General features: G+C 40.0%; 1 protein-coding gene and 1 long non-coding RNA gene across 2 annotated transcripts; one reads left to right on the forward strand and one right to left on the reverse strand.

The window, feature by feature from the left end:
- Window positions 1-384: 384 nt before the first annotated feature.
- Window positions 385-1,535, forward strand: LOC109507085 (uncharacterized). Its single transcript, XR_002166406.1, has 3 exons — window positions 385-535; window positions 1,022-1,110; window positions 1,230-1,535. It is a non-coding gene; the product is annotated as an uncharacterized LOC109507085 (long non-coding RNA).
- Window positions 1,536-8,098: 6,563 nt separating this feature from the next.
- Window positions 8,099-9,538, reverse strand: tshba (thyroid stimulating hormone subunit beta a). The gene is made up of 3 exons (XM_019856037.1): window positions 9,497-9,538; window positions 9,235-9,426; window positions 8,099-8,565 (listed from the first exon to the last, which is right to left on the reverse strand). The coding sequence occupies exons 2-3, from the start codon at window positions 9,394-9,396 to the stop codon at window positions 8,293-8,295; spliced, it is 435 nt and encodes a 144-aa protein (XP_019711596.1). The 5' UTR covers window positions 9,397-9,426; window positions 9,497-9,538; the 3' UTR covers window positions 8,099-8,292.
- Between the last annotated feature and the right edge of the window lie 1,155 nt (window positions 9,539-10,693).

The raw sequence follows: 10,693 nt of genomic DNA on the forward strand, positions 1-10,693 counted from the left end.
GGCAGCGGATCGGATCACTTCCAGACAGTCGCGCGTTGCCGAGGCAACGTTTGACAGACAACGGGAGCGACACGGCGAGTTTTGTAAGGCCCTGCTTGCAAATCCCGGCTCTCCGTGACAGTTTTTTGCTTCGCGCAGCGACGCGGGACGAATCCGACAAGTCCGCCCTTTCGCCTGTAGATAACCAATCAACGCCTCGCTAGTTTGCCTACACGACGTCGATTGGCTGCTTTTATCCCACTGACATTGGATCACAAAGCGATCTTTTAAACTGTTCCGCCAATGGAATGAATAGCTTGACGGGGCTTGGCTCTTAAAAAAAAAAAAAAAAAAAAAGTGTTCAGTGCAAGCAAGTCATGTTCACTTTGACTTTGATAACTTTGACTGATCTGAATGTTTACAGACACAAATGTGACACTGCTGTAAATAATCAATTTCACAAAATGGTAACGATAGTGAGCCCCTGACCTTCATATCTTGCCATTCTATTCATTGTATATAGAGTATTCTGCTGCAGAAAAAGGCATACAAACACGTAGGTAGGACTTTTTGTTTTATTGCAATCTTCCAAATGTGCTTCTACATTTTCATACTGCCTTACACAAGAAACATTTTGCCAGTTATTTGCAATATGTTAGAATGTAGAAAATTATTGGGTTGAACAGTATTCCTTTCAGGTTTGGCGAGAAAGGCGCGTCAGGTTTGACTCCTGTAAAAACGCAGGTGCTTTTGTTGAAATAATTGGGTGAATGGCATAAGCAAGAAAGTGCTCGTTTTCTTTGCGTTGGAGTTGTCTTATGTGACCCCTATTAGTACAAATTAGACTTTATACTATTCAGTCATAGTAAAGTTTTGTTCAAAGTGCATATAGAATCTCAAATGATTGCCTCACTTGAGAAATAAGGTGTCTCTGGCCTACAGTAAACTCGAATTTATGCTTTCCATTGTTAGTTGAGCACAATACTGACAAAACTGCATTGTTTGTTTTTTTTTCAAATGGATGAATGTATGTGCATCACAGATCAGGCCCACATGCATCGGCGGATGGCTGCAGATTTCATAAGGAGTCCACATCATGTTGATTTACAAAACCTCATTCAAGGCCATTAGGTTAACACAGGCTTCCCAAGATACAGTGGCTCAGCTCCTGAAAATTTGTCAAAACTTTGCTCATCTTGCATAATTTGGATTTTTATAAACCGTTTTTTTTTTTTTTGCCCTTTCCCTAGGATAACTTTCCCCTCTGTGACATCAGCTTTAAACCAAGAACATGAGCCCTTGTCAGAGGTGTCCCGGGAACAGCAAGGATCACAAAGACAATGAGGTGGACATCACATGATGATGGGAGCGATGTCACTGAGTCACATGATGAAGCGCATCATGCATTCTCCCACTCTTGAGCGCCCGTGCTAATAATACACTCCAGCTGTCCTCCCGAAAGCCCCCATGAGGATGAATGCTGCTAGACACAGCACGTCAAATCAAATAACTTTTGTGGTAGCGTCTGGTTACTGACAAAGGTGTGGCAGTGAAAAGGAACACAGAAGTATTTCGTCAGCCAGATAACATAATTTCTTAAGTCATGTTTCAGTTATTTTGGAAAACAAGAAAAAACACATTTTTTTATTGATATCATCACAAAACACTTAAGTTGATGTGTGAACAAATAAGCAAAGGAAAAAGACATTTCGTTCATTGCTGAACAAATAAAAGTGACTAATGCAGAATGTGCCATGACTTAGGCATTATTTTCTCTGACATATAAATGCGAACATAACTTAAGCAAAGTTGTTTTACTCTTCTTCATGTTGAACCTTGACCAGTTTTCCTTTCCCACCTAAAAGGGACACTTGATTGGGTTGAACATTCGCACTTACATAATAGATCTCTGTAAAAAAAAAAAAAAAAAATGTCAGCACTAAAATTTAACTAAAGGTAATTGTAATCACAGTAAGCAGGAAATGACTTCAACAGCATTCTATATTCTTTGTTTCAAGTGTTTGAACAGAACCAACAACAGAGAGGGGCTAAAAAATTCACAGTAAGGAATAGATTCCTTAACACCACCTAGAGGGTTAACCAGATCAACCTCATATTTGCTCAAAATAGTGTCAAGGCCTTCATGATGTTGAAATACAAAGCTTGTGAGTTTTCATGAAGCGCCGTTACCTTGGCAACACATTGTTTGCCAAGAAAACAAGGCTAATTTTGAGGGTCTTAACATGCACAAAAACGTCAAACTTTGCACACACACCAAGCCTGAAAAAAAAAAAAATCATTATTTTCTTAGTTTATTGTGCAGTTAAAAAAGGGCTCAGACGATCTCCCTACAAATTAAAAATATGTGCAAACATGTTTGCAAATATGTTTAAACCTGTACGAACTCCAACAGAAGGTGCAAGTCACTGAAAGACTCACCTTGCCCCTACCTGCGTTCACAAACACACACTGGTTACAGCTGCAGCATGGAAACAGGAATTGTATTGGAACACAATGGCTCTTTGTGAACTTTTTAATGTTCTAAAATTTAAATAGATGGATGGGACAGTAAGAAAATAAATTGCTGAGGGAGATGAATGGGGGCTGGAGGGGACTTTATCAAAACCGCAAATGTGGCACGAGAGAATTTGTAAGTAAACTGCTCATTTCCTCAATCTCTCACAAGTGAGGAATGGAGAAGTTAATCGTGATCATTTCAGAGGTTCATTCACATCAAGTGGTCATGAAGTCGAGATGTCCACAAACATTTGGTGCAGATTGATTGCCGTTTTTGGACATAACGTACAACGATTTTGAATGGACAAATTGTGTCCGGTTCCTCTGCTAAATCCCACCAAGACGTGGGAAGAGGTAGGAGGCGTGGCTATTCAGCTGACGAGGAAGAGACGTTTGGAGAGTTTAGGTATTAACTGATTTGTCCAAAACGAATTGATAAAACTGAAAATGTAAGTCATTTTGAAATTAAAAAAAAGGGCTATCCCAGCCGGATGATCCTTTTAAGAAACATCAACAGGGTCTGCTAGTCTTTACTAGCAAACATTAGTTTAAAGTTAAAGTACATCGTTCATGTTCAGTGGCGGACCCTGAGGGCCAGCAAGGCCTTCTCTGCTGGCCTAAACATTCTCAGAAAAGCAAATTTACTTTTCTGAGAATAACAAATTTGTTGTTTTATTTTCATAAATATGTTAACAAAATTATTCTCTGTATTCTTTACGTCATATTATTTCCACTTAGTTGAGTGGCTTTCAATGTTATTTTAAATAACATTGAAAGCCACTCGAAAAATAACTTATTTATTATGGTAGAGTTTTTAACCAATCATATTTCATCTAGCTTGTGTTGCCAGGTTGATTAAACTTGCTCGGTGCCTTCAGATTAAACAGAGCAGCCCCCTGTGCGCTGTAAATGAACGGGCAGCGTCAGGTTTCAATAGCCAATCTATCTAGTCTAAGACTCGTGATCTGTATCCTGTATCCTGACTTGTTCTCGTCTGCCTACTAGGGCTAGCTAGAGGGCCTTACGTCGAGACTGGCCATGCGCATTCGGTGATTGGATTAGCGCCTTTTCTGTTTCCTGAGAATTGTATCCTGACTTGTTTATGCAAATCTTTTTTTTTTTGTTGTTGTTATTTCTGCATAGTGTATTAGCCCCTCATCATGGGCTAATAAAATAGTTTCGGATTTCGAACAAATCGCTTTTTGAACAGCCTTCTGGAACGGTTTATGGTCAAAAACCGAGGTGTGACTGTATTTGTATTTCGTATTCTTTCGTATTTGTGTTCTCTTCAGGATATATTTTGAAATGTATTTATTTGCCTTTATGTTTGTCACCTGCCGGCTATTGTATGTTCTGAGTTACTGAATTTAAAAAAATAATAATAATAATAGAAAGGGCATCACTTTCACATTGGTGAGACAGCTCCACGTTACTTCCGCTTATGCTCCGACATTTCCTGTCTGATGCCGTTACCAGATGTGATCAGGCAGCAAGGTTGTTTGTATGTAATGTACAAAGAATGTATATACAAATACATTCTTACAAATACAAATGCACAAAACATTCCCGTTGCTAAAGCATGATGTCATCGGCAAGACGCGCAGGCCATCGCAAGTCCCCGCTACAAGCTTGCTACCCGATCACTTCTGGTACCGACACCAGGGCCTTGGGGTGGCGTGGCTGCTTTAGAGTGCCTCATTGCCAGCCGTGAGTGCCTATACATCATGGAAAGAATTCTTCTTATTTTTTTTAAGTTCAAGTAAAAATCACCAGAATCTTGAAGGAGAATATATTTTGCAGCTCAAACATGTAATTTGGAGAAAGATAGGAGACAAAGTATCCATTTTTTCCAAGTCGTTGCAATGGTATTTGATTGACAGTTGGTTGGGGCGTGGTTTTTTTGTTATTGTTTGGTTGGTGTCTTATATGAAACTGCGACATTGCGCAATTTATTGGACAGACTTGTTTAAGATCACACAGCGTAATTTGGGTGGCATTTTATTTCGTATTTTTAAATCATCTTTTTATTTTTGACGATCTGTAAATGTAGTTTCCTGCTCTTAATTGTGAATGCATACTTGATCGTTTTAAATGCTCCTGAAATTAAGTGCTGCTTGACGAGCCGATACAGTATTGTGTTCATAATATGTGACGTCACTGAAGGCCTAAGTTTGAAATGCACGGCCCGCCACTGTTCATGTTACATTTAATTGAATTAAATTATGTTAGTATCTGGAAAATTTAAGGACCATGAACTCATACTAGATAGCAGTGAATCAAAGAGAAGAGGTAATGTTTCACTTGTGCATAGCCGAGCCCTCTTTCTCATGCTTTCTGCCATTTTCTTTGTAGCATCAACACTGCTGACCTCAGATGACTTCGGCAGGTTGTGTTTTTGGATTCTAGGAAGTGTTGTGATTGGCAAAGGACATGGGAAGAAAGGTAAACTGATGCAGCATTGGAAGGAGTGCAAAGTTATGCTGTTCCAAAAATGATTTTGGCAATTATGTTATGTAACCTTCAATCTGCACAGACTTGTGTGTCACCACAGTGGAATTAAAAATCATTTGTGGTTGAATGCAGACTTGCAGGGCAAATTAAGAACATACAGTCATTTTGAAGATTATGAAGGTAAAAAATGCTTACACGTATATAAGATTCCTGACAAACTTAAACATGTTTGTGTAGTGCTGTAAGAATAGTTACTGCTGAACTTTCTGTCTTTCTTTTTTTTCCCTGTAGCATAGAAGTGTCTTTTAAATAGTTTTTGTCATTATGATTTTATTTATTCTGCCAATATAGAGACTGACATTACGTAGCTGCCATACGAACGGAAACTGAGGGCACTCTTGGTTCTTCATTAGCCAAATCAGTGACCTGCCTTATAAAGCATAGGTGTCAAAGTCAAAGCTTGGGGTTCAATTCCAACCTGCTACAGGATTTTATGTGGCCCACGAAATAATGTAAATCATGCATGTATACTTAATTGCTCACTAACATCTGTACTAAAGTGAGAAATTGTTTTCAATTTTAATCAAGGTGGGATATTGCAACCATTTTTTAAATTTTTAAATGAAGTTGAAAGAACTTAAACTGTGTGGTTAGCACATCCACCACACAGTTCTCAGGTTGGGGTTTGGAATTCGGGCTCTGGACTTCCTATGTGGGATTTACATGGTTATACTTCGGCTTCCTCCCAGTTTTCCCCAAAATACTTCACAGATAATTGAAGACTCAATTTTCCTTCATTGTGAATGTGAGTGTGAATGGTTGTGTCCTGTACGTGACCCACATTGGGCTGGCAACCAGTCTAGGGTGTACCGTGCCTATTGCGCAGTCATCTTGGATAGTCTCCAGCTCACCCTTGACCCAAGTGACGATGAGCAGTATAGAAAAGGGATGGTTTCACGGTGTTAACGACCTTCTGAGAAAAACGATAACTACTATATGGTCCGAGACAAAGATGAATGTGACACCACTGCTACAGAGCATTCTTTTCACTCATTGAAGACAAAAGTGAAGTCTGCCAGAGCCTCAAACAAGCAGAAAATGTTTCTGACATGTCAATTGTCCGAATAAAAAGTACTACTGAGACCCTGAAAGTGGGAATATTTTGGTGAAACTATTTAAAGACCCTTTAAAGTGAATTCAGAGATTATTTTTTGTTCTGAATACATTACACATCTTTGAAAATAATGCTGGAAATTTAAGACTGAGAATTATCTGTAGCACTCAACTGGGGAGATGTAGCAAACTGGTTTCACTGTTTCAGGTTTCATGATTGTATCCCGACTCGAAAAGAACGGGAGTGCCTTCATTCAGATCAGCAGTTAAGTAAGTGCATGTCGCAACTGTACTTGCGACATACTCAGCTGGCTAGCTATGCCTGCATTCCGACAATGTATCTTCCCTTCAAATAATCTGCTGCCCTGGTTTTAGAGCACTTTGTCGTCAGCTATGAGTGTGCGCATCTCACGAGGGGAAAAGCGAAAGCACGCAAAATGTGGTTTTCGTTATATTTGTATTCTAATTTTATATTAAAATACAAGCTTGCTACTCGATAAACCTCGGTTTTCGAATGTCTCTGTTATCGACCAAATTGGATTTGGACCAGAAAATTCGAGATTTTTACACCTCGGATTACGACTGAAAACCGTTTTTCGACCAAACTGAGCAAACCCGTACACAAGGAAGTGTAACGTTCATAGTGAGCAGACGTGTTTGTTGTGATTTATGCAAATCTGTTTTTTTTTGTTGTTGTTATTTCTGCATAGTGTATTAGCCCCTCATCATGGGCTAATAAAATAGTTTCGGATTTCGAACAAATCGCTTTTTGAACAGCCTTCTGGAACGGTTTATGGTCAAAAACCGAGGTGTGACTGTATTTGTATTTCGTATTCTTTCGTATTTGTGTTCTCTTCAGGATATATTTTGAAATGTATTTATTTGCCTTTATGTTTGTCACCTGCCGGCTATTGTATGTTCTGAGTTACTGAATTTAAAAAAATAATAATAATAATAGAAAGGGCATCACTTTCACATTGGTGAGACAGCTCCACGTTACTTCCGCTTATGCTCCGACATTTCCTGTCTGATGCCGTTACCAGATGTGATCAGGCAGCAAGGTTGTTTGTATGTAATGTACAAAGAATGTATATACAAATACATTCTTACAAATACAAATGCACAAAACATTCCCGTTGCTAAAGCATGATGTCATCGGCAAGACGCGCAGGCCATCGCAAGTCCCCGCTACAAGCTTGCTACCCGATCACTTCTGGTACCGACACCAGGGCCTTGGGGTGGCGTGGCTGCTTTAGAGTGCCTCATTGCCAGCCGTGAGTGCCTATACATCATGGAAAGAATTCTTCTTATTTTTTTTAAGTTCAAGTAAAAATCACCAGAATCTTGAAGGAGAATATATTTTGCAGCTCAAACATGTAATTTGGAGAAAGATAGGAGACAAAGTATCCATTTTTTCCAAGTCGTTGCAATGGTATTTGATTGACAGTTGGTTGGGGCGTGGTTTCACCGCAGCATTTGAGTGATTTTTCATGATTTTGAAACCTCATTTTATTTTAATCATTCATTTTATTTTATTTTAATCGATCATTTTAATCATTCATATTGGCAAGTTTCCTAACACTCTTCTTTTATGGTGTGTCAAATTTAGAACATAATCACATTATAGAGACTTTAAAGCTTAACGGGCAAGTCGTCTCAAACATTTTCTTTCCAATGTTATGTTCTGTGCGCCTTCACTAGTCTAAACACGGCATTCTGATTAATCTTGCATTTGTGGAATATGAATTCAGCAGCAGCAAAGTCCACTCATTTTTAGCCATCTCAAGGGGCAGCCATTTTGCCACTTGGCATTGACTGAAAATGCTATCCCAGTTGCTTGGAGCCCAGGTAACAACTGATCACAGCATTTTGACAGGTGCCTTCAACCCTCAACCCATAATAGCTTCTTGTGCACAGGTCTCGCAGTCAAGGCAAATATAGTCTCTGAGGTGACATTGTGGAAAGTTCAGGAGACCGGATGTGTAAGTAGTAAACAGAAAGCAAACCAAATGTGATTAAGTCAAGCGCGGCTTAGTTAGGAGGCTATTTAGAGGCTTTAATCAAGAGGACATAATCAGCCTGGGAGTCAAACAAACACATTTGTATACATAGGGGATGAACGAGGTCAGTGACTCAGACAAACATGAGGCTCACATGCCTTCGCTGAGACAGTCATAGCATAGCAGGAAGGATGCAATGGCAAAAAAGACAGTGGAAAAACATAAAGTAGCTTCAAAATGAGAGCATGTAGTCACCAGGGTATGGATACAGGCGTCGGACCGGTTTGGTGCACGCAGGGCCACCTGCGTCCGCCCTGTGGGCACAATCGTTGGTGTCAGTCCGGCAGGCTCCGCAGTGGCAGCTGAGGGCTACCGGGTAGGTGAAGGCGGCGCTGGCTGCTCCGGGGCATCCGGGCAACTGGGCCGTACGGTACTCCACCCTGTCGTAGGTGCAGCCTGTCTGGATCAGGAAGCGTGAGCCAAATGTGTCCCTGATGTTGCTGTCCTGCTCACCGTACACAAGCAGCACAGTGTAAGTACACAAAACAAAGCCACAGCACAAGTTTAAAATGGAAACATTTCTAAACTAAAATGACGCACGGTGTAGGTAAGATTTGGGATATCTAGTATTGAGTGTATCATACAACTGCATTCCATTTTACTCAAAGAGCAGAATACCATGCAAAACTGAAAGTTTTTTAAGACAAACGCAACAGTCCAGTTGCAATGGATTCAACGCCCCGAGAATTAACATGACCTGGATGAATCAGAACATTCACAAGCATGTTCATAAAATGCGTTTCAGAAGTCATCAAACACAGTCATTGCACAACCTAGATCTTTCTTTATGACTATCGGTGTTTTGTGACAGCTTAGATACCCTGTGGCAACATGCGGCCACTCACCGGTCAGTTTTGGTACTATGACAGACATCGCTTTGTGTATGGTGTGCCGCGTTGGTCATCTTGAGTCCACCACACATTATGCGCCATATACTCTCATTTTCGTGTGTGACTTGCACATTGCATTTGAGTGCAGATCTGGATTAAAGTGCAATCTCTATGTTCACGTTGTGAGATTTTGCATTGTTGGAAGTCTTTGCATTCTTATCCAATAAAGCATGACTCTTAGAAAATATTTGATGGTGTGCTTGTCAAGGATGTACAGTACGCACCCTGGAGTAGCAAAATCCCATGCAGACGGTGGTGTTGATGGCCACGCAGAAGTCACACTCGGGCTTCTCCACGTACAAAGTGTAATCGGTGGCTATGCAAGTCGGTGCTGCCGAGCCGCAGAGCAGCAAGAGGAGGAAGCAGGCGAACACAGCAGCATTCATCTTCAGCTGGAGTCCGAGTCACGGGGTCACCTAGCAAAGGATGAGAATATTAAAGGATGTCATTTTAGTGTGTGCATTTGTTCTCTCTCTTCTGCATCACCTGCTTGAGAGAAGCCTGGCAATACGGTTACTAAGAAACCTTTGGGCGCTTATATACTCAGTGCACTATACACATAATGTATCGTCTGTTGCCTTGCCGACACTTTATCTCCAGTCTGTGATCAAATGGAACCACTGTGAAATCAGGCCATTACGCTGATGACATGAATTGATTATTTTCTGCCAGTGTCCAATCAAAATAATCACCACCAGTTTCTATGTTCTATGACCAGAGATGTTCCATGAGAGAGGATCCGGAAATGAGCCGTTTCTACTTAATTTTTCAGAAAATGCTAAGTTATTGATGACAAATAATGTAACCTTTGTTCAGCTATTGAAGCCAGTGACGTGCAGAACAATTATCTGCTTTTCCACTAAAGGACAGAAGGCCTGATTACCCTGTGTGTGTTCTCCTTTTGCAATTCATCCAAGAGCATTTTATCTTTGTGTTCCACTAAAGATTCCACACTTAGTAAGTGTATATGTGAGTAAATTGACACAAAATCATTATTTCGGTGAGCAATACATACTTTTGGTGACATTTTTGTTTGGTGGAAATATTCGTGAGATTTTTCCAGTATCATACATACACGTGACTCAGTCAAAGGTGGGAAATACTGCACTAGAGGCCTTGTACTCCTTGTTTTTACTGGAAGGATTGGATATTTCTCATGAGCCTCTCAAATATTAAACCAAGTTTTTCTACGTTTGCCAAAGATGCTCTAATCTGTCTCTCATTTGTGTAAACATTAAACCGGGAAAATGTGTCTTCACACTAAGTTGCCATACTCTTAAATGTGTTATCTACTCTCAGGAGCATAAAAGAAAAAGCATTTCAAACTTGAAACACATCCGGTAGTCTATAAAGTGAAACGTACAGTGATGACCTTATCGAGAATTTTGTTGAATCATTGTCGAGGACATTTAAAGCACGTGGATTTTGTTACCTGATTGTCATTCAGGTGCGGTTCATTGGAAACGCACATTAGTCATTATGATTAGTCACCCTCACAAATTCAGAAATTTTTCATTGAACTTCATATTCTTTCGACCGTACTGTATTAAGTAGATGTTATGTTCTCTTCTCTTTTTTTAATTTATTTATTTTTTTAATAAAGACAATATACAGGTAGACGCAAACAGAAAAATATGTGAGCTAGCTTACAGGGTGGACAGTTTGGGCTAATGGTGTAATGAG

This window comes from Hippocampus comes, unplaced genomic scaffold (genome assembly GCF_001891065.2).
Source record: "Hippocampus comes isolate QL1 unplaced genomic scaffold, H_comes_QL1_v1.1 scaffold17, whole genome shotgun sequence".
In the NCBI taxonomy this organism is placed as follows: Eukaryota; Metazoa; Chordata; class Actinopteri; order Syngnathiformes; family Syngnathidae; genus Hippocampus; species Hippocampus comes.

Excerpts from the sequence above, each read along its gene's own strand:
- tshba (XM_019856037.1), bottom strand. The coding sequence starts at position 9,396 with ATGAATGCTGCTGTGTTCGCCTGCTTCCTCCTCTTGCTGCTCTGCGGC. Across the intron at positions 8,566-9,234 it reads TGGGATTTTGCTACTCCAGG|GACAGCAACATCAGGGACAC; the intron begins GTGCGTACTGTA and ends TACGGTGAGCAG.